This window comes from Limanda limanda, chromosome 8 (assembly GCF_963576545.1).
Source record: "Limanda limanda chromosome 8, fLimLim1.1, whole genome shotgun sequence".
In the NCBI taxonomy this organism is placed as follows: Eukaryota; Metazoa; Chordata; class Actinopteri; order Pleuronectiformes; family Pleuronectidae; genus Limanda; species Limanda limanda.
The window spans coordinates 395,001-418,502 of NC_083643.1; the positions used below are offsets into that span (position 1 = coordinate 395,001).

Here is a 23,502-nt window from a genome sequence, read left to right on the forward strand (position 1 = left end):
GGTTGTCGGGTCCAACTTGGTCACAACAACAGGATCATGTGGGAACATCCAGGCGAGGGGCGGAGCCTGTAGAGCAGCAGGAGGCGTCGGCCCTGATCATTATTATTATCATCTGCTAATCATCACACATGACGACTTTAATGTTTCCTTTTCACCTGATAAACGATGAGAGTTGTGTAGTGACCTGCTGAGGAACACGTTGTGTGTCAGGTGTTTCAGAAAGTGTCCGAGGAGAACAAGGGGAAAGTCCACGTGTTCTACTGCGGCTCGCCGGCGCTCGCCAAACTCATCAAGGCTCAGTGTGAACACTTCGGATTCAACTTCTACAAGGAGAACTTCTGAGGTGTGTGTCTGTGTGTGTGTGTCTGTGTGGGACACTGTGTGTAGGATTGTGTGTGTTGGACAGATATACACACTCCGGTTTATATCATGAATCTGTGTAGTCGACTCCTCAGCAGCACGTTCAGTTAACGACAGCAGATAATGAATATATATATATGTATATACATGTATATACATATATATATATAAACATGTATATACATATATATATATATACTCACACACACACTATCTAGTGAATGTTCTCCACAGTTTCTTCAGCTGCTCTGTTCTTCATCTTGTGATGTTTCACTCAAACCGGAGTTTTGAGTGAAGAACGTTGTTTAGTCGTTTATTTGCTGATTTAAAACAATGTGAACATGTTTTTCTATCTTCTCACCTTATAGAGCAGATCCAGAAGCTGCTCCTCACAGCTCCGCCTCTCTCCCACTAGGACCAGTGGACGGATGCTGCTGGTCCCTGCAGGTCTCACCGGTGACCCTCAGTCTCCAGCTTCTTTCAAATCCCTCTTTTTATTAAAGCTTTAACAAGTCATGTGTTTGTTATTTGGTTTCTAAATGTTTTCCACTGACAAGTCTCACTCCCCAACGGAGGCTGTGTTCCATCTGTGTTTGTTTGATTTGCTGAGATGTGTATTATGGGTCAGTAGATTTATTTTTTATCTCTTTCTTGAATATTGTGACATGTTTTCTTATTTTCACTGATTTCTCAGAGATTTATTCATGATGAACAGACGTATATTTCTGATTTGAAGGGACTGGAGGCGTGAACTCTTCTGAGTGATGTTCTAGTTCACCGATGTTTTTCTTTCTAATGTATCGTTTATTTTCTCTGCTCATGTTCTATTGTTTGTTTCGTGTAAATTACTTTTCAGCGTTGTTAGGATATGTTTATCATTATAATTATTATGGTGATTAGTTTGATTTGATCATACAAACCTGTGGTATGACCCGAGTCAAAGATCTTCTTTGTAGTATCTTTGTTTTCCTCGTTAATAAAAACATTTCATTTAAATATCTGGGTATCAACATCAATTATTGACAGGGTTTCTAATCGATGCACGAGTTTCCTCTTACTGGTGAAATCTATATTATTTCCCAGTTTAAAAAAAAAAAACTAAAACAATGAATAAAGTGTTTTAAAATATGATCTTAATTGTGTTGTTCGTCGGGACGTCACGAGGTGACGTCTGTTCTCCCGTCTCCTCCGAGCGGTTCGATGAGCTCCGGTCGGTGGATCGGTGATCTGCTGATCGGCCTGTGGCTAGCTAGCCGCTGGCTACTTGCGCAATAGCAGTTGTCGTCGGGCAGCTAATGAAAGATCCGAGCCGGAGCAGCGCTTCCTGTTCGGCTGCTCTCTGGATGCTGGTCGCTGGATGGTCCGCGGAAGTGTCTCCTCAGATTCAGCGGCAGACCCGGATGTTAGCAGCGGTCACTTCGCTATTTGCAGCGGACACATTTTCCGTATTTGGCCGAGCTAGCTGATCAGCTAGCCTAGCTGCTGTTAGCCTGTTAGCTCGCCTGTGATGGCCCAGCCGGGGAGCGACAGGATAAAGGAAGGTAGGCCGCACCCCCCCCCCCCTGACACCAGTGTGCTTCTACTGTACATGTTGTAATGATGATGTGCACATTAATATCAGACTCGTTCAAACCGGATGAACATCCGGAGCTGGAGTTTGTAAAGTCCTCGGTCCGCCGGCTGCATCCGCACAGAGGTGATGTAGCTCCACGGCTAACAGCTAGCATCTCCTCACCAAACTGTAAACAGCTCGTTACGCTTCTGTTCACACTGAATCAATCACATACAACTGTTCATCTCATAGAAACATGTGAATCTAACACATAAAACTGTTCATCTCATAGAAACATGTGAATCTAACACATACAACTGTTCATCTCATAGAAACATGTGAATCTAACACATACAACTGTTCATCTCATATAAACATGTGAATCTAACACATAAAACTGTTCATCTCATAGAAACATGTGAATCTAACACATAAAACTGTTCATCTCATAGAAACATGTGAATCTAACACATAAAACTGTTCATCTCATAGAAACATGTGAATCTAACACATACAACTGTTCATCTCATAGAAACATGTGAATCTAACACATAAAACTGTTCATCTCATAGAAACATGTGAATCTAACACATAAAACTGTTCATCTCATAGAAACATGTGAATCTAACACATACAACTGTTCATCTCTTTAGAAACATGTGAATCTAACACATAAAACTGTTCATCTCCATAGAAACATGTGAATCTAACACATAAAACTGTTCATCTCTATAGAAACATGTGAATCTAACACATAAAACTGTTCATCTCCATAGAAACATGTGAATCTAACACATAAAACTGTTCATCTCTATATAAACATGTGAATCTAACACATACAACTGTTCATCTCATAGAAACATGTGAATCTAACACATACAACTGTTCATCTCCATAGAAACATGTGAATCTAACACATACAACTGTTCATCTCTATAGAAACATGTGAATCTAACACATAAAACTGTTCATCTCATAGAAACATGTGAATCTAACACATACAACTGTTCATCTCTATATAAACATGTGAATCTAACACATAAAACTGTTCATCTCCATAGAAACATGTGAATCTAACACATAAAACTGTTCATCTCATAGAAACATGTGAATCTAACACATACAACTGTTCATCTCATAGAAACATGTGAATCTAACACATAAAACTGTTCATCTCATAGAAACATGTGAATCTAACACATACAACTGTTCATCTCATATAAACATGTGAATCTAACACATAAAACTGTTCATCTCTATAGAAACATGTGAATCTAACACATACAACTGTTCATCTCATAGAAACATGTGAATCTAACACATACAACTGTTCATCTCATAGAAACATGTGAATCTAACACATAAAACTGTTCATCTCTATAGAAACATGTGAATCTAACACATAAAACTGTTCATCTCTATAGAAACATGTGAATCTAACACATACAACTGTTCATCTCATAGAAACATGTGAATCTAACACATACAACTGTTCATCTCTATATAAACATGTGAATCTAACACATAAAACTGTTCATCTCTATAGAAACATGTGAATCTAACACATAAAACTGTTCATCTCATAGAAACATGTTAATCTAACACATAAAACTGTTCATCTCATAGAAACATGTGAATCTAACACATACAACTGTTCATCTCCATAGAAACATGTGAATCTAACACATAAAACTGTTCATCTCTATAGAAACATGAGAATCTATCACATAAAACTGTTCATCTCTATAGAAACATGTGAATCTAACACATAAAACTGTTCATCTCATAGAAACATGTGAATCTAACACATACAACTGTTCATCTCCATAGAAACATGTGAATCTAACACATAAAACTGTTCATCTCATAGAAACATGTGAATCTAACACATACAACTGTTCATCTCCATAGAAACATGTGAATCTAACACATACAACTGTTCATCTCATAGAAACATGTGAATCTAACACATAAAACTGTTCATCTCCATATAAACATGTGAATCTAACACATAAAACTGTTCATCTCCATAGAAACATGTGAATCTAACACATAAAACTGTTCATCTCCATAGAAACATGTGAATCTAACACATAAAACTGTTCATCTCCATAGAAACATGTGAATCTAACACATAAAACTGTTCATCTCTATAGAAACATGTGAATCTAACACATACAACTGTTCATCTCATAGAAACATGTGAATCTAACACATAAAACTGTTCATCTCATAGAAACATGTGAATCTAACACATAAAACTGTTCATCTCATAGAAACATGTGAATCTAACACATACAACTGTTCATCTCCATAGAAACATGTGAATCTAACACATACAACTGTTCATCTCTATAGAAACATGTGAATCTAACACATAAAACTGTTCATCTCATAGAAACATGTGAATCTAACACATACAACTGTTCATCTCTATATAAACATGTGAATCTAACACATAAAACTGTTCATCTCCATAGAAACATGTGAATCTAACACATAAAACTGTTCATCTCATAGAAACATGTGAATCTAACACATACAACTGTTCATCTCATAGAAACATGTGAATCTAACACATAAAACTGTTCATCTCATAGAAACATGTGAATCTAACACATACAACTGTTCATCTCATATAAACATGTGAATCTAACACATAAAACTGTTCATCTCTATAGAAACATGTGAATCTAACACATACAACTGTTCATCTCATAGAAACATGTGAATCTAACACATACAACTGTTCATCTCATAGAAACATGTGAATCTAACACATAAAACTGTTCATCTCTATAGAAACATGTGAATCTAACACATAAAACTGTTCATCTCTATAGAAACATGTGAATCTAACACATACAACTGTTCATCTCATAGAAACATGTGAATCTAACACATACAACTGTTCATCTCTATATAAACATGTGAATCTAACACATAAAACTGTTCATCTCTATAGAAACATGTGAATCTAACACATAAAACTGTTCATCTCATAGAAACATGTTAATCTAACACATAAAACTGTTCATCTCATAGAAACATGTGAATCTAACACATACAACTGTTCATCTCCATAGAAACATGTGAATCTAACACATAAAACTGTTCATCTCTATAGAAACATGTGAATCTATCACATAAAACTGTTCATCTCTATAGAAACATGTGAATCTAACACATAAAACTGTTCATCTCATAGAAACATGTGAATCTAACACATACAACTGTTCATCTCCATAGAAACATGTGAATCTAACACATAAAACTGTTCATCTCATAGAAACATGTGAATCTAACACATACAACTGTTCATCTCCATAGAAACATGTGAATCTAACACATACAACTGTTCATCTCATAGAAACATGTGAATCTAACACATAAAACTGTTCATCTCCATATAAACATGTGAATCTAACACATAAAACTGTTCATCTCCATAGAAACATGTGAATCTAACACATAAAACTGTTCATCTCCATAGAAACATGTGAATCTAACACATAAAACTGTTCATCTCCATAGAAACATGTGAATCTAACACATAAAACTGTTCATCTCTATAGAAACATGTGAATCTAACACATAAAACTGTTCATCTCCATAGAAACATGTGAATCTAACACATAAAACTGTTCATCTCCATAGAAACATGTGAATCTAACACAAAACTGTTCATCTCATAGAAACATGTGAATCTAACACATAAAACTGTTCATCTCATAGAAACATGTGAATCTAACACATACAACTGTTCATCTCTATAGAAACATGTGAATCTAACACATAAAACTGTTCATCTCCATAGAAACATGTGAATCTAACACATAAAACTGTTCATCTCCATAGAAACATGTGAATCTAACACATAAAACTGTTCATCTCTATAGAAACATGTGAATCTAACACATACAACTGTTCATCTCTATAGAAACATGTGAATCTAACACATAAAACTGTTCATCTCCATAGAAACATGTGAATCTAACACATACAACTGTTCATCTCTATAGAAACATGTGAATCTAACACATAAAACTGTTCATCTCTATAGAAACATGTGAATCTAACACATAAAACTGTTCATCTCATAGAAACATGTGAATCTAACACATACAACTGTTCATCTCATAGAAACATGTGAATCTAACACATAAAACTGTTCATCTCCATAGAAACATGTGAATCTAACACTTAAAACAGAAACATGTGAACTCATATTGTTCAGAGTCTCTCGACTTGAATCTAACAGATAAAACTATATGTTGATATAAACACGTGAACTTATATAGTTTTGTCTTTGAATGGCTCAGTCAGTCTCTCTCAGGTATAAACACGTGTTCAGGGCTGATGTGAACATTTTATTTTGAAGGGATGGATCTATGTAGCTGACTTATTTTGGAGAGGCTCAACACGTTTACATGGACGTCGATAATCAGAAGACAATAACCTGAATAAGACTCTGTCCTGATTACCTGAACCTGAATAATTTCATAAGCAATAATCATATTAAGACGTGAAGACAAACCGCGTTTATTAATGTGTTTACTTTCGTAGTGAAACTCTGTCTCTTGTTGGAGAGATGATGAACAAGTTGTCTTTTTTACACACAATCAAACACAGCGCCACCTAGAGTCATTTAAAGGACATGATATAAAAACAAAGCGGCTCAATAAAACGAACTGTACGAACAAACAGTTAATTCTCATTTATGAGATACTGAAATCTCTAACTACCGACTGATATCCAGTCACATGACCAGTGGTGTATGGTCGTCATTCATAATGAACTTCTTGTTGAAGTGATTCTCAAACAGACGCCACTGAGTTGAGACTCTTGGGGAAAATAACTGAGAAATGAATTGACGCAGATAAACTAAATTATTTGAAGTGTGATTGAGGTAGAAACCGAGCTCTCCCTCAGCTCTTTTCCTCTCTGAACATGGATGTCAGATTTATATCATTTCTTTGGACAGTTTCTCATGTTTTTTATGTGTTGACTTTATTACTGGATGTGGCTCATGGTTGTGACATTGAGTCAACTTCCTGTCCTGTACTCTGAACAACTGCTTTGCTCTCTCAGCCTAAACTCTGCATGGCGACGGACTCGCAGTAGTGGGAGTGAGCCGCCTATCAGCCAGGCCCCGCCCCCCCCGGTAGCAGCATGGCGTCCCTTCAGAAGAACTCGGTCCGGATCTTGTCCAACCGGGAGCGCGGCGCCCAGACCTTCGGCTCGCAGCGGCTCCTGCAGCTGCTGGTGGAGGAGAAAGTCCGCTGGATGAAATGGCAGAGTCAGGTACAGAGAACTGGGAATTAAAGTGTTACTACAATAAAAAAATGATTTCCATATGAGATGAATAAAATACTTAAAAAGAAACAACATAGAAAAACTTTAATATTGATGCTTTGGGGGATGTAAAGAATCTAGCTCATTTTAGCCAGTGAAACACACAACATTACAGGCGTCGTAACAGTAAACTGTTGGATTGTATTCGACAGACAGAAAATCAGTTATGAGAATAATAAAGTAATATAATAATCAAGTTTATTTATAAACTACCATAGTCGACCAACAAAATAAAATAAATAAAATAATAGAATAAAGAGATAAAAACAAATCATAGAATAGTAAAAGCCACCTGATAAGTTTAAGATGCTTTCACAAATCCAACCCTTTGGCAGACAAGTGAAATAAACAGGCTAAAAAAAAAAGTAAATAAATAATAAGACAAGTCTTAGTCAAAGTCCAGAGAGAACAGCTGGGTCTTCAGTCTCGTCTTAAGTCTCAACCCTAAACTGTGGCGATCGCTGGAGCGCCCATAGCCTAGCTCCGCCCCCACCGAGGCCCAGGAGCAGCTAGTCTGATGACCTGGGACATCTGCGGATGGACGGAGGCAGAGAAGCTCAGAAATGTGCCGGGGCACCAGGCCATGTAAAGCTTGAAAATCAGTTAGAAGAACTCAATCCTCTAACTGTTCGGTAGCAAGAGCAGGTGAGATCCTGTCCGTCTCCCTGGTTCCAGTGAGAGTCCAGCAGCAGCAGCCAGTCACCAGGGGCCAGGGAGGAGGACAAGGCAGTCGTCCAATCGAGAGGCGGGGGGGGGGGGCGATCTGCAAATCAAGAAAGAGTGATTCGAGTTTGGCTTTATTTCTGAGATAAAAAAGGCAGCCTTCACAACAGTGTTAATGTTTATCAAATTCTAAGGCTGGATCAAAGCTTTTTATCAAAGAGTTATTGCCTGGACATGGAGGTGAAGCACCCGGGTGATGAAGAGGACGGACCAAACAAGACCACTTTGGTCTTACTGGCATTTAGTTGGAGCCACTTGTTTATAATAAGTAATATATGAGAAAACCTTTCAGACATTTCCGTAAACTAACACATGGTTCAGTTGGATCCAAACCCAGACCACCTGTTTTGGTCGGACTACATTTTGGACAGTTGGTCTGGACCCTGTCTGAGGAACCGTTCACACCTGATGTTCAGGTTCAGACTCAACGTGAAGGGCTGAAACCAACAAGGTGTGAAGAAGAGTTTCTTGCGCAGTTCTGAGTTAGTCTAACCCGTCAAGTTGAAGGTTGTCACCTGTGATATTATAGTGCTTCATTTTAAGGGATAATTGTCAAACTTCTTTATTATTAATAATCCTGTGAAGCGGTTTATCTCTTCAAGAAGTTAAAGCTGAGAATCGCTGTGTTGTGTCTCCAACAGAAGGTGGAGCTGCCGGACAGCCCTCGCTCTACGTTCCTGCTGGCCTTCAGCCCCGACAGGTGAGACAATCCTCACAACACCTCAGTATCTGTGCATCGTAACACGTGAAAGTCTTTATGTTTACCAGTCTATTAGAAACCAACTCTCTGAACTCAACCAGCAGCTGCGGCTCAGGTGCCTTGTTCGAGCCCCTGCTCCTGGTCAGAGACCACCACCGCTACCACAGGAAACTCTTCACTGAAATATTGTCCAACTAAAATTGTCAACCGGCTCCTAAATAAATGCAAATCACAGAATTTTTTCTGTTCAGACATTTTTTGCTCCATGTAGCTGGAAAAGCAGAAAGCAAATATTTATAGGTGTGAATTTTTGTCTCTGTTTTCCTGCCGGCTGCTCAGTTACTTCTCGGTAGTGTTGCACGGTGTACCGGTACTAGAAAGGTACCGCGGTACCCTTACGTTAAAAACGATACGGTTTAGCATATTTTGAGTACCGGTACTTTATTAAAATAGCAGCAGTCAGAGCGCACTCTCTGCTCCGCTCCCTGTCTCGCTGCCTGCATGCATTGACTGCGTGGGGCGGGGCTACCCAGCTCTCACACATGCAACAGGCAGCAGTCACTCACAGCGAGTAATCTCAGGGAGACATGGCCGAGCCGACCGTCCTCGGCTTGTTGAAAGTGATTCTCTCTCAAACTGTGGCGCGACCGGGCGGAGACATGACAGGTGGAGCTCAATGCTATGATGTCACCATGTAGTTTTCATTAATATCTTTCTGTAGGCTAATACTAATATGAATACCATTTGTTAAGTGTTCAAAAAGCTGGGCAGGAACAAGCTGGTAAAAAAGGGAACCTTACAGATGTTTTATTTATTACTATCATAGATAAATATACCAGTATCGTATTGTATTTGTGGTATCGTATCGAAAGTATCGAGTATCGTGACATTTTGGCAGGTATAGTATCGAAGTCATAATTTTGGTATCGTGACAACACTACTTACGGTGATTCTTACATGACCCCTGTGAACCCTGTGCTTCTTAAAGGACCCTCATGGCCTCCACACATGTCAACCACAACATTTACATAACTGAGGTGAAGACTGGAAAGTGCCTACATTCCTTAGTGGGCCATCGTAGAACCCCCTGGTGTGTGACCTTTCACCCCACAATACCTGGCCTGGTGGCCTCCGGGTGCCTTGATGGCGAAGTCCGCATCTGGGACCTGCATGTGAGTAACGAGCCTCTTTATATACAGTCACTGATCCTCTTTATATACAGTCACTGATCATCTTTATATACATTCACTGATCATCTTTATATACAGTCACTGATCATCTTTATATACATTCACTGATTCTCTTTATATACAGTCACTGATCATCTTTATATACAGTCACTGATCATCTTTATATACAGTCACTGATCATCTTTATATACAGTCACTGATTCTGTTTATATACAGTCACTGATCATCTTTATATACAGTCACTGATCATCTTTATATACAGTCACTGATCATCTTTATATACAGTCACTGATCATCTTTATATACAGTCACTGATTCTCTTTATATACAGTCACTGATCATCTTTATATACAGTCACTGATCATCTTTATATACAGTCACTGATCATCTTTATATACAGTTACTGATCATCTTTATATACAGTCACTGATCATATTTATATACAGTCACTGATTCTCTTTATATACAGTCACTGATCATCTTTATATACAGTCACTGATCCTCTTTATATACAGTCACTGATCATCTTTATATACAGTCACTGATCATCTTTATATACAGTCACTGATCATCTTTATATACAGTCACTGATCTTTATATACAGTCACTGATCATCTTTATATACAGTCACTGATCATCTTTATATACAGTCACTGATCATCTTTATATACAGTCACTGATCATCTTTATATACAGTCACTGATCTTTATATACAGTCACTGATTCTCTTTATATACAGTCACTGATTCTCTTTATATACAGTCACTGATCATCTTTATATACAGTCACTGATTCTCTTTATATACAGTCACTGATCATCTTTATATATAGTCACTGATCATCTTTATATACAGTCACTGATTCTCTTTATATACAGTCACTGATCTTCTTTATATACAGTCACTGATCTTTATATACAGTCACTGATCATCTTTATATACAGTCACTGATCATCTTTATATACAGTCACTGATTCTCTTTATATACAGTCACTGATCATCTTTATATACAGTCACTGATCATCTTTATATACAGTCACTGATCATCTTTATATACAGTCACTGATCATCTTTATATACAGTCACTGATTCTCTTTATATACAGTCACTGATCATCTTTATATACAGTCACTGATCATCTTTATATACAGTTACTGATCATCTTTATATACAGTTACTGATCATCTTTATATACAGTCACTGATTCTCTTTATATACAGTCACTGATCATCTTTATATACAGTCACTGATCCTCTTTATATACAGTCACTGATCATCTTTATATACAGTCACTGATCATCTTTATATACAGTCACTGATCATCTTTATATACAGTCACTGATCTTTATATACAGTCACTGATTCTCTTTATATACAGTCACTGATCATCTTTATATACATTCACTGATTCTCTTTATATACAGTCACTGATCATCTTTATATACAGTCACTGATCATCTTTATATACAGTCAGTGATCATCTTTATATACAGTCACTGATTCTGTTTATATACAGTCACTGATCATCTTTATATACAGTCACTGATCATCTTTATATACAGTCACTGATCATCTTTATATACAGTCACTGATCATCTTTATATACAGTCACTGATTCTCTTTATATACAGTCACTGATCATCTTTATATACAGTCACTGATCATCTTTATATACAGTCACTGATCATCTTTATATACAGTTACTGATCATCTTTATATACAGTCACTGATCATCTTTATATACAGTCACTGATTCTCTTTATATACAGTCACTGATCATCTTTATATACAGTCACTGATCCTCTTTATATACAGTCACTGATCATCTTTATATACAGTCACTGATCATCTTTATATACAGTCACTGATCATCTTTATATACAGTCACTGATCTTTATATACAGTCACTGATCATCTTTATATACAGTCACTGATCATCTTTATATACAGTCACTGATCATCTTTATATACAGTCACTGATCTTTATATACAGTCACTGATTCTCTTTATATACAGTCACTGGTTCTCTTTATATACAGTCACTGATCATCTTTATATACAGTCACTGATTCTCTTTATATACAGTCACTGATCATCTTTATATATAGTCACTGATCATCTTTATATACAGTCACTGATTCTCTTTATATACAGTCACTGATCTTCTTTATATACAGTCACTGATCATCTTTATATACAGTCACTGATTCTCTTTATATACAGTCACTGATCATCTTTATATACAGTCACTGATCATCTTTATATACAGTTACTGATCATCTTTATATACAGTTACTGATCATCTTTATATACAGTCACTGATTATCTTTATATACAGTCACTGATCATCTTTATATACAGTCACTGATCCTCTTTATATACAGTCACTGATCATCTTTATATAGTCACTGATTATCTTTATATACAGTCACTGATCATCTTTATATACAGTCACCTCCTCTTTATATACAGTCACTGATCATCTTTATATACAGTCACTGATCATCTTTATATACAGTCACTGATCCTCTTTATATACAGTCACTGATTCTCTTTATATACAGTCACTGATCATCTTTATATACATTCATCACTTAATGTCGTTCAGGTCTTTATCTGTTAGATTTATCTTCACTTTTATGTAAGTGTAGAACTAGAGTGTGTAGAATGCAGGTCTGAGTTGTGAGCAGTGGATGTGTATGAGTTGTTGTGGTTCCTGCTCAGGTCACTGATGGGAGCATGTGTTCTCTCTGCAGGGCGGCAGTGAGAGTTGGTTCACAGAGAGTAATGTTGCCATCGCCTCTCTGGCCTTCCACCCGACCGCTCAGCTCCTCCTGATCGCCACCAACAACGAGCTCCACTTCTGGGACTGGAGCCGGCCAGAGCCCTTCGCCGTGGTCAAGACGGGCAGCGAGACCGAGCGAGTCCGGTGGGTTGAGCTGCCTGACTGCTCACTGTGCTGATGGGCGGGGCTTCCTTCCTTCAGTCTAAATTAAGAACACAACTCAACGGACGGAATAAAAATGTTTCTCCGAGTGAAAAATGTACGAGTTGGTCCTCCAGCTGGTTCCATGTGGTTTTCAAGGTTTTCTCTTCAAAGCTCTGAAGAGAACCTGCTCATGTTCAGTGACTGGTTCTGGTGATAAGTGATGTCACAGTGAAACCATGATCACATCTTTGTGTGTTTCTTTCTGTGTGATTTCAGGCTGGTGAGGTTTGACCCCCTGGGTCACAACCTGCTGACAGCGACTGTGAATCCGTCCAATCAGCAGGTAAGAAGTCTGGAATGTGCCTTTTTATAATTTTTACATTTTTCATATACTTCATGTCATATTGATTGATTTGTTCATATGTGTTTTATTTCTCTTTCAGAATGAGGAGGACTCGGAGGTTCCCATGGACAGTGTTGAGATGCCTCACTTCCGTCAGCGCTCCTTCCTGCCGACCCAACCGGTTCGCCGCACGCCGATTCTCCACAACTTCCTCCACATCCTGTCGTCTCGCTCCCCGGGGGCTCAGGTGGGAGGCGAGCAGCCGCGCCCTCTCAGTGACAACGGGAGCAGTGCTGGAGAGTCTCCCACCTTGCCTCTGCCCCAGTTCCCCAGCCCCGAGCGCGGCCCACCTTTCCCTGGCTGCACGCAGCACCTGGGCATGGTGTGTCTGTGCAGTCGCTGCTCGGTCAATCGGAACCCTTCCCTACCTGCCAACGGGTCCGCCATGACACCCTCTGATCCCCGGCTATCGTCCGACGCCCCCCAGCCTCCCCCTGCTTCCACTTTCTCTTCGGCTCGCACGGAGCCCAGGCAGCCCACCGAACGACCCTCGGCCTTTACCTCAGTCTACTACAGCGCCGGCACGTCTCTGAATCCCACTGCACCGAGCAGCGTGGAGCCGCACTCCAGCTCCAGACCCGGACCCGACTGGACACGCAACCTCCTCAGCATGAGGGAGGGAGCGGTTGGTCCAGGTATGCTGCCTCCAAGAACCTCTTCGTCCTCCATCAGCCTTCTGTCAGTGCTCCGTCAGCAGGACGGTTCCTCTCACTCCCCTGTATACACGTCTGCCACTGAGGGGCGGGGCTTCCCCCAGCAGGGAGAGCCAGGGGCCCGAGATGCTGCAGGTACAAGCAGCGGTCACCACCCTTTCTGGGACGGCTCTCGCAGCAACACAGCCTCTTTCCGTAACGTGCTGCAGTGCAACTTGAGCCGCTACTTCATGGAGTTTGACCGTATGCAGGACCTGGAGTCTCCACTAGGGGGCAGCATGACAGATGGAAGCCAGGAGCAGAGCCAAGAGCTGCTGAATAATAACATGGACCCGGACAGAGCAGGGCCTTCCTCATCTTCATCCTCCTCCACCCCTACCATCATCCACTACCAGCCTCCTCTTCCCCCACCCCCTGCCTCCCACAGCCTGGACAACGTTACTCCCGCGGCCTCCCGCGGCCACCTGAACCGCTGCCGGGCCTGCCACAACCTACTGACCTTCAACCATGACTCTCAGCGCTGGGAGCGCACCAACCAGGCCTCCTCCACCTCTGCCTCGTCTCTGGAGCCCTCCTCTTCCACCTCCTCCTTCCCTGCCTCTTCAGCCCCATGGCATCCTGAGGAGAGCAGGAGGACACTAGAAGCCCAAACCCAAGAGAGGAGGGCGCCTCCGGAGCCCAACGAGCATCCGCCTCCCCCTGGAGGTGGGGGTGCAGGGACAGTGGCCTTCCCGATAGCCCCATCTTCCAGCCAGACCGGAGAGCAGACGGTGGGACTAGTGTACAACCAGGACACAGCTCAGTGGGAGAGGGTTTACCGGCAGGCTGCTGCTGGCCGATCGGCAGAGCCACCGGAGGCCTTAAGCCAAGAAATGCCTGTTGACCCCCCAGATGAGGACTCCCTGAGGAGGTACAGTCTGCACCTCATCACTTAGTTAGTGGATTCAAAATTCAATATCTGTTTATGTAGAAATTTACATCATTGCATTGGTCATGGTTTTATCAATCATCAGCTCCCTTTACCTCAAGTGGTAAATTAAGTATTCAGGACATTTTATATTTTTTCTTTCATACAGGCGACTTTTGGAATCATCTCTGTTATCGTTGTCTCGCTATGACATGTCAGGATCAAGAGACCACCCTATTTACCCCGATCCAGCCAGGTACGCTCACACTTCATGTAGCTTGATCCAGCCAGGTACGCTCACACTCATTTAGCTCAGCCCAGCCAGATACGCTAACACTCGTTTAGCTCGACCCAGCCAGGTACGCTCACACTCATTTAGCTCGACCCAGCCAGGTACGCTAACACTCGTTAAGCTCGATCCAGCCAGGTACGCTCACACTCATTTAGCTCGATCCAGCCAGGTACGCTCACATTCATTTAGCTCAACCCAGCCAGGTACGCTCACACTCATTAAGCTCGAACCAGCCAGGTACGCTCACACTCATTAAGCTCGATCCAGCCAGGTACGCTCACACTCATTTAGCTCGATCTAGCTAGGTACGCTCACACTCATTAAGCTCGATCCAGCCAGGTACGCTCACACTCATTTAGCTCGATCCAGCCAGGTACGCTCACACTCATTAAGCTCGATCCAGCCAGGTACACTAACACTCGTTTAGCTCGATCTAGCCAGGTACGCTCACACTCATTAAGCTTGAACCAGCCAGGTACGCTCACACTCATTAAGCTCGATCCAGCCAGGTACGCTTACACTCATTTAGCTCAGCCCAGCCAGGTGCGCTCACACTCATGAAGCTCGACCCAGCCAGGTACGCTCACACTCATTTAGCTCGATCTAGCTAGGTACGCTCACACTCATTTAGCTCGATCTAGCTAGGTACGCTCACACTCATTAAGCTCGATCCAGCCAGGTACGCTAACAGTCGTTTAGCACGATCTAGCCAGGTACACTCACATTCATTAAGCTCGATCCAGCCAGGTACGCTAACAGTCGTTTAGCTCGATCTAGCCAGGTACACTCACGCTTCATTTAGGTGAGCTTAAAGTTTCCTCTCAAATGAAGCGAGCTGCTCACACGTCTCAGTGGATAAAGAGGCACTTCCTGTGCAGGGACAGAAGCTCAGGTGTAGAGAGGATGCTACACATCAGATTAAGATTTTTCTTTTCATGACAACCAGGAGATTTGAAACCAGTGTCACACTGACGTCAGGAAACAGTTTCTAAGTCACCTGGTGTCAGACTACTGACAACACTTTTCGAGCCGGTCACTGCTACTCTTCATGTTTGCTGTTGAAAGAATGGGCCTGAAGTCTATCGTCTGTTCTGACCAGACTTTCTCCAGCTGCTTACTACGCCCAGAGGATGATCCAGTATCTCTCCAGACGAGACAGTATTCGCCAGCGCTCGCTTCGTTACCAGCAGAACCGCCTGCGGGCCATGTCGTCCTCTTCAGAAAGCCCTGCCAGCAACCCTTCCAGCTCCATGGACAACAGTGACATGGACTTTGAGGAGCTGGAGTAGGTTTCACTGTGGATCTTTTCTCTGTTGTTTCATCTCTTATTAATGACTCGAGTCTGAGGAAAAAGAAGGAAAAAGTGTTTTCACAGCACAACTTCAGCAAAGTGATGTTCTATCATCCCATCAGCTCAGTGTCATACTGTAGTGGTTTGGTTTTACAGAAACAATGATTGAAACATTATGCAGTCAGAATAAGCTCATGTTAAAACACAGCTTCATCCTCATGAGACGGAGCAGAGGCCATTTATCAGTGCAGCACTGCACAAGAGCCAATCAGATTTGAATGGTCAATATGAATATTCAGTGATTGGCTCCTGTTTATTTTCCTTCAGAGTATAACGAGAACAAATGCTTTTGGATGAATTTTGTGTCAAGTCATAAAGTGACAGCGACAGTCCAGACAGTTGTCCTCTGTTTCCTGGACGTTGGAACGAGCTGCTGTTAGAGACCAGCTCAGTTTCTGTGTCTGACGTGTTTTCTGTTGAATATTGTGGTGAATATTTAATGTAAACTTTAATTGTGTTTTTATTTTCAGCAGAACCAGTATTCTGTTCCTTTATTCTGTTTCCTGTGTTTGAAAAGTGTTTTCTGAGCCTGTAACATGTAGTTTGTTAATGTTGTTCCTTTTGTTGGTCTGTCTTACCATTTTCTTTTTTCCAGTGATAACGGAGACCGGGCGAGACACAGGACGCCACGTAACGCCCGGATGTCTGCACCTTCGCTTGGTCGCTTCGTTCCTAGGTGAGTCCACTCATCTGAACTCTAACCTCTTCTTCTGCAGAACCTGGTCTCTGGTTTTTACTAGTCTCCCAATCCTGAGTTTAAAGATGAAGAAAGAACTGAATTTATATTTAGTCGTGATGAACACGTTTTAAGCTGCTTGAGACTGAGCTCCTCAGTTCTCTGGATCTTCTCTGGAGGATCTGACTTGAAGCGAAGCACACGTGGAGTGAATGGGAAGCAAGGGTTCACTTATTGACTCCAGCTCAGGTTTGGATTCATATCAGTTCTGTTGTCCTGGTTCTGCTGTAGGCGTTTCCTCCTCCCGGAGTACCTGCCCTACGCTGGGATCTTCCACGAGAGAGGGCAGCCGGGTCTGGCCACGCACTCCTCCGTCAACAGAGTGCTCGCAGGTAAACAACAACACAACACAACAGCTGCCAGACAAACGGAGGACAGGTGCAAATCTGAAGTTGAGCTGACCCTGGTGTTTCCTCAGGAGCATCGATTGGTGACGGACAGTCTGCGGTCGCCAGCAACATCGCAAACACCACCTACCGCCTGCAGTGGTGGGACTTCACCAAGTTCGACCTGCCGGAGATCAGCAACGGTACGAGGACGCTCGGCTGAGTCCGATGTCACTGAGCTGGGTTCGGGGGGGTTGACCAGTCGGTCCATGATGTGAGGGTTGTTAATGAGGAAGGCTTTATTTGATTATGTGTCCCTATGCATGCAATGCATCGGCCATATATTACTATTCTGCCTACTTATAATTGAACTTGGGCAAAGTCTTGTGATTCTCACGGTACCTTTACCTCACAGATAGGACTCGTAGTATTTGAATATTGGCCTCTTGTTCCAGAGCTTTGTGAGATCTTTCCCTCTCCAGTGTTCAGCCGGGAACGATTGATCTGCTTTGAGAAGGTGAAGAAGTGTGGAGGACGACAGCCGAGTTCACCGCACTTCTGTGTACTCGAGTTTACACAGTGTGGATATCCCTCCAGAAAGTTACCTGAATTTTACTTTGGTTTCCATTTATTTTGTTGTTATAGCTAAATGTAGATTGATATATTCCTTTCACCTTTATGGACCAAGCTCTTTCATAATGTTATTGTGGAGAGTTATGGGACTGTGACAGGCAGATTAGCAGTAAAGACTGGTGCAGCTCTAATACACAGACCATGAGTGACTGTATATGAAGACATGTGCATACTGCTCACACACCAACGCTGCCATCTGGTGGTGATGACTCGGCTCCGAGAGCTGAAGAGTGAAATACTGAAGACGTGCGTTTGTGTCTCACTTTCTCTGGACCAGCCTCCGTGAACGTTCTGGTGCCAAACTGTAAGATCTACAACGATGCGAGTTGTGACATCTCGGCGGACGGCCAGCTGCTGGCGGTCTTCATCCCCAGCAGCCAGCGGGGGTTCCCGGACGAGGGCATCCTGGCCATCTACTCGCTGGCTCCTCACAACCTGGGGGAGATGCTCTACACCAAGAGGTTTGGTAAGTGTCCCTCTGGAGTGCAGCTCTCGTCCTGGGAGTGTTCACATACAGTTCCAAATGTCTAATATGATCTTTTACTCAAAAGATTACTTCTTAACACCCCCCCCCCCCCCCCAGGTCCTAATGCCATCTCTGTCAGTCTGTCTCCGATGGGCTGCTATGTGATGGTGGGTCTGGCCTCTCGCAGGATCCTGCTGCATCCTACCACCGACCACATGGTGGCGCAAGTCTTCCGCCTGCAACAGCCACACGGAGGAGAGACTTCAATCAGGGTGAGATGGCACACAAACACACACACACACAAGGACACACACACACACACACACATTATTGTGTTTATTTTTGAACCTGCCTGTTTCCAGCTGTAATATTTTGGCGATAACATAATTCAAACATAGCAGTAGGAATGAAGCTTCAGTTTCATGAGCTTTTCACTTTTCACAGTAACTGTTGAACTCTCGTGTGCTGAACCTGCCGCTGTGTTTCAGATGGTCTTCAACGTGGTTTATCCCATGGCTCCAGACCAGCGGCGCCACGTGAGCATCAACTCGGCCCGCTGGCTGCCGGACCCTGGGATGGGTCTGGCTTATGGAACCAACAAGGGAGACCTGGTGATCTGTCGCCCACTGTGAGTGTCCACCAGCGTCAGGATGGAATCCAGAAACCATTAATCCTTCATGCTGCTGAAGCAGTTTCCCTTCACACTGATAATCCACTCACCGATATAGTTGGACGACATAGGTCATAAACCCCCCCTCCAACATGTTAGCAGATGGGACATGGACCAAAGTAACAACAACAATCTTAAAATACTTGGATACTTTTGTCTCCAGAGTTATTGTCTTACTTCTATGAGTCTGTTGTTCCTGCCTACCTGTCGTAGGTTTTAAATCTCGTTCATCACGTCTGAAGGTCGAACACCGAACCTGCAGAAACCTTTGAGACAGAATGAATTGTAAACCTTAACTTTGTTAAATCATGGTCTTGCTTGTTGGCGTTCCCTCGGAGCGTCCTCCTCCACAGAGAGAAGTCACCTGATGTGATTATCTTAATGCTCAGTCTGAACAGGAAGAACATTAATTGTGAGCTCAATAAGTGAGTTTAATGAGGTCATGGTCCGAGTGATTCCACGAAGAAACCCCTCCTCTGCTGTTTAGACTTCCTGAGTGGAAGTGAATTAACGTGTGTGTGTGTGTGTGTGTGTGTGTGTGTGTGTGTGTGTGTGTGTGTGTGTGTGTGTGTGTGTGTGTGTGTGTGTGTGTGTGTGTGTGTGTGTGTGTGTGTGTGTGTGTGTGTGTGTGTGTGTGTGTGTGTGTGTGTGTGTGTGTGTGTGTGTGTGTGTGTGTGTGTGTGTTCAGGTTCTACCGCAGCGATGCTGAGGGCCCTGGAGAGTCCAGCAGTGAACCTTTGTTCTCTGTCAACAACAGTGGAACCAGCAGAACCCGAGGTTCTGACCGACCAGGGTGAGAACAGGATGAACACGTTTCAGTTGTTTTGTCAAAATATAAAGTTTTATTTTGAAAATCCCACCTTGCTGAAACCCGACCACTGAACTGGAGAAACTAAAAAGGCCGTGGTTGTATTGCTAGTTCATAGTTGTGTAAGATTTCACGATGGATCAAGTGAACTCACTTTGATAACGACTGCAGCTCTGGTTCCTGCTGAGGTTAAAGGTGCAGTGCCAAACTTTAAAAAATACACTTGTACACCAGGCAGGTCAATTTGGAAACATCTGTCCCTCTGGCTCCATCTACAGGTCGTGATGCAATTCGGAGGAATCTTTCTATGGTTACTATCATGCACTGAGGGGAGGGGAGGGGCTTCACAGATCTTCAGCAGAAATTGAGGGCGGGGCCTGGAAGTGTTATCTGATCAAACTCCCTAACGCAGCTTCTATAATGAATCCTCGTGAAGAATGGCGTTGTGGTTTCATTGGGAACCATCATCACTTCACTACCGACACGTTGTGTAAAATATATTCTGAAGAATCTGTGGCTAGTTACTATGGTTACGCCTGTCTCACTCTAAATCAGAGACTAAACCCTCACGCCCACATTCTCTTCCTGATTGGTTCCTCTCAGTGCAGACTCCTCCTTCTGATTCATCACGCGTCTCAACAGGGATGAGAAGTGATCAGCACTTGTTGACCTGGTTGTGTTGGCCTCTGTTGTGTAGTTACATGTTTAGTGTTATGAAGCTACGGCAGGAGGTGATCTCTGATTGGTTGTCTGTGTGTCTTCAGGCCGAATCGCTCTGGCTGGAGGTTGGACAGAGACATGGGGTTGATGAACGCCATTGGTCTTCAGCCGCGACATCCCACGCCGTCAGTGACATCACAAGGAACCCAGACGCCCATCGTCCAGCTGCAGAACGCCGAGACCCAAACGGAGAGGGACCTATCAGAGCCCAGCGTGTCCCGGCCGCCAGCGAGTACTGAACTCTTCATCACACTCACACCCGGTCATAGTTAATGTTGTTTCTGTATTAATCTTCCTTCCTGCGGTCACTGTATGAAAAGAACAAACCAGGATTCTTCCTTTGAAACACTTGAACAGTTGTAACATGATCTGTGGGAACCTGAGCTGCATGGTGTCTTATTTAACTTATTACTTATTTTATTTTACATTCAGTTGATGACTCTGACGAAATGAATCTGCTAAATCTTCATATTATTAAATCACGTTGACATCAGAACATGTGACTGACTCTGGTTTTAAGATCATTTGTCCTGGTCTCCCCCTCGTGTCTTCAGGTGTCTCAGCAGAGACGCCCTCCACGAGTCGGGCGTCCCAGCCGGAGGCGTCTCCGAGCGCCGGCGCTGCAGACGGCGTTCAGACCGAAGCGTCCTCCGAGGCCAACACGTCCACAGCTGCTGGTGCGTCCCACTCTGACTCACGACCTGAAAACCAGTTAGAATCATCGGTCAACGTCCTGATTTCATTTCATGATATTCATGATTGTAGAGGAAGTGAGTGAAGACGAGTATCTGCTCAGGTGGAACCAGGATCCCGTTCCTCTGGTTCCACCTGAGCAGGTCTGCAGTCCAGGTGCTTCTCCTGAGGACAGCTCGTCCGTCCTGTCCCTCAGTCCGTCTCCAGATGATCATACACAAGTTGTTTTCAGTTTGATTGTTTGTAAACTGATGCAGACTCTGACCTCAGAGGAGCCGTCACAGATGTTTGTGTGTTTGTTGTGTGAGTTGTGTGAGTTGTGTGAGTCCGGTCCTGATGTGTCTCGCTCTGGTCGTTGCAGATTCCTCAGAGTTCGGTTCCGGTGAAGACGCTCTGGCTCGGATCCGCCGGCTGATCGCCGAGGGCGGGATGACGGCCGTGGTGCAGCGGGAGCAGAGCACCACCATGGCGTCCATGGGCGGCTTCGGGAACAACATCATCGTCAGCCATCGCATCCACCGCGGCTCCCAGACCGGCGCCGGCGCCTCCAGACCCCCGGCCGAGCCCCCGGCCCCCCCCTCCCCCTCAGGCCCCGCCCTCCTCACACAGAACCCGTCTCACCTTCCTCCCCAAGACTCCGCCCCATCTGAACAACTGGCTCCCCCCTGGGGCTCCCAGGGGCTGTCGGGCCCCGCCCAGGGGCTGTCGGGGGGGCTGTCGGGCCCCCCCCAGCCCCCCGGCCTCTCTCTGGCTGGAGACATGGACGAGGTGTTTGACGGAGGGCGAGTGGACGACTCGCTGCCGGGTCCCTCCTCCTCCTCCTCCTCCTCCTCCTCCTCCTCCTCCTCTCACAGCCCCATGCCCACCGGCGGGGGGGGGTGTGGCCCCAGCAGTTACCCCGGTGACCCGTACAGCAGGTAGTTCTCCTATTGGCCAAGAGGGCGCTCCTCAAAGCCTTATCTCACAGAGACACGGTGCTGCTGCTTGGACTCTGCACGGGGTCACCCCCCCCCCACGACCCTCACCCGGAACCCGCCACGGCGTCGGCGTGCACTTAGAGAACTGGACTGAGGCTCCTCCTCTGTGCTCGTGTGTTTAAGGTTCTGCGTGTTGGGGGGGGGGGGTGCTGCATAGTAGTATAAACAATGTGTGATTGAAGTGTTAACAGTGAACTCAGCACTACTTTGTCTTGAAGCCTGTTTTGTACCGTGTGTGTTCCTGACGTGTTGGAGGGGGGGGGGCTCTGGTCACATGGAGGCGGGGCTCTGGTCACATGTAGGCGGGGCTCTGGTCACATGGAGGAGGGGCTCTGGTCACGTGGAGGCGGGGCTCTGGTCACATGTCCATCAATCATCTCTGAGACCTGAAGCTGCAGTTCATCTTTCACATGAGTTGATTTTTCAAAAGGCTGAGGAGGAGAAGGCCCCCCCCCCCCCACCACCTCCACCTTAATACCACCCACCCAACTTGAATGCACTATGGTGTGTTTGTGTGTGTGTGTGTCAGTGTCAGTACTTTTCACATCTTTTAAAACTTTTTAAATTGAACTCTTTGTTTCTGGAACTCAAAACCACATCACTTCATGTGCTGGCTCCTGATTGGCTGTCACTGGAAGTGATGATGAGGACAATTCTTCACTTCCTACAGAAACGAAGCTCGGGGGCGGAGCCGAGGAATCCTGGTCCCGCCCACACGCTCTCAACCAATCAGGAGTCGGTGTCAGTCATGACGTCTCAGCTTGTTTTTAAATCATCAAATAACTGATAAAACCAAACTGATCAGAAACACGTAGATTTGTTTTTGTTTGGTCAATGTTCCGATCTGCTCACATGGGGGAGGCGGCTTCAGACCCATGCTGCAGCCTGCCACCAGGGGGCGGTCTGGAGGATTTGGCTTCACCTCTCGGAGCCGTCCTGTCGTCCGTCTGCAGGATGTGAGGATTTCGAGGTTGGGTTATATCGCCACCTGTTGGTTGGATGTGTTCTCTTCACAGATCATTTTTGAGAACAAAGTAAAAACTCATTTGAATAAACATC

At 43.7% G+C, this 23,502-nt stretch overlaps 2 protein-coding genes across 2 annotated transcripts in view; both read left to right on the forward strand.

The window, feature by feature from the left end:
• Positions 1–342, forward strand: part of nox5 (NADPH oxidase, EF-hand calcium binding domain 5) — a 14,319-nt gene extending 13,977 nt beyond the window's left edge. The window contains exon 15 of the mRNA XM_061077067.1: positions 211–342. Coding sequence (XP_060933050.1) covers positions 211–342 — 132 coding nt within the window. The remainder of the gene's footprint in view (positions 1–210) is intronic.
• Positions 343–1,641: 1,299 nt separating this feature from the next.
• On the forward strand, positions 1,642–22,567 carry ambra1b (autophagy/beclin-1 regulator 1b). Its single transcript, XM_061077116.1, has 19 exons — positions 1,642–1,901; positions 7,004–7,216; positions 8,632–8,690; positions 9,679–9,862; positions 12,636–12,808; positions 13,085–13,151; positions 13,252–14,774; positions 14,941–15,027; positions 16,163–16,348; positions 17,010–17,090; positions 17,382–17,482; positions 17,569–17,679; positions 18,387–18,575; positions 18,693–18,847; positions 19,064–19,203; positions 19,934–20,038; positions 20,818–21,005; positions 21,328–21,450; positions 21,828–22,567. Exons 2-19 carry the CDS (start codon positions 7,085–7,087, stop codon positions 22,385–22,387), a joined length of 4,164 nt encoding a protein of 1,387 aa, XP_060933099.1. The 5' UTR covers positions 1,642–1,901; positions 7,004–7,084; the 3' UTR covers positions 22,388–22,567.
• The last annotated feature ends 935 nt before the right edge of the window (positions 22,568–23,502 follow it).

Coding starts and splice junctions, on each gene's coding strand:
- ambra1b (XM_061077116.1), top strand. CDS start 7,085: ATGGCGTCCCTTCAGAAGAACTCGGTCCGGATCTTGTCCAACCGGGAG. Junction 14,775..14,940: donor GATGAGGACTCCCTGAGGAG/GTACAGTCTGCA, acceptor TCTTTCATACAG/GCGACTTTTGGAATCATCTC. Junction 17,680..18,386: donor CCTGCCGGAGATCAGCAACG/GTACGAGGACGC, acceptor TCTCTGGACCAG/CCTCCGTGAACGTTCTGGTG.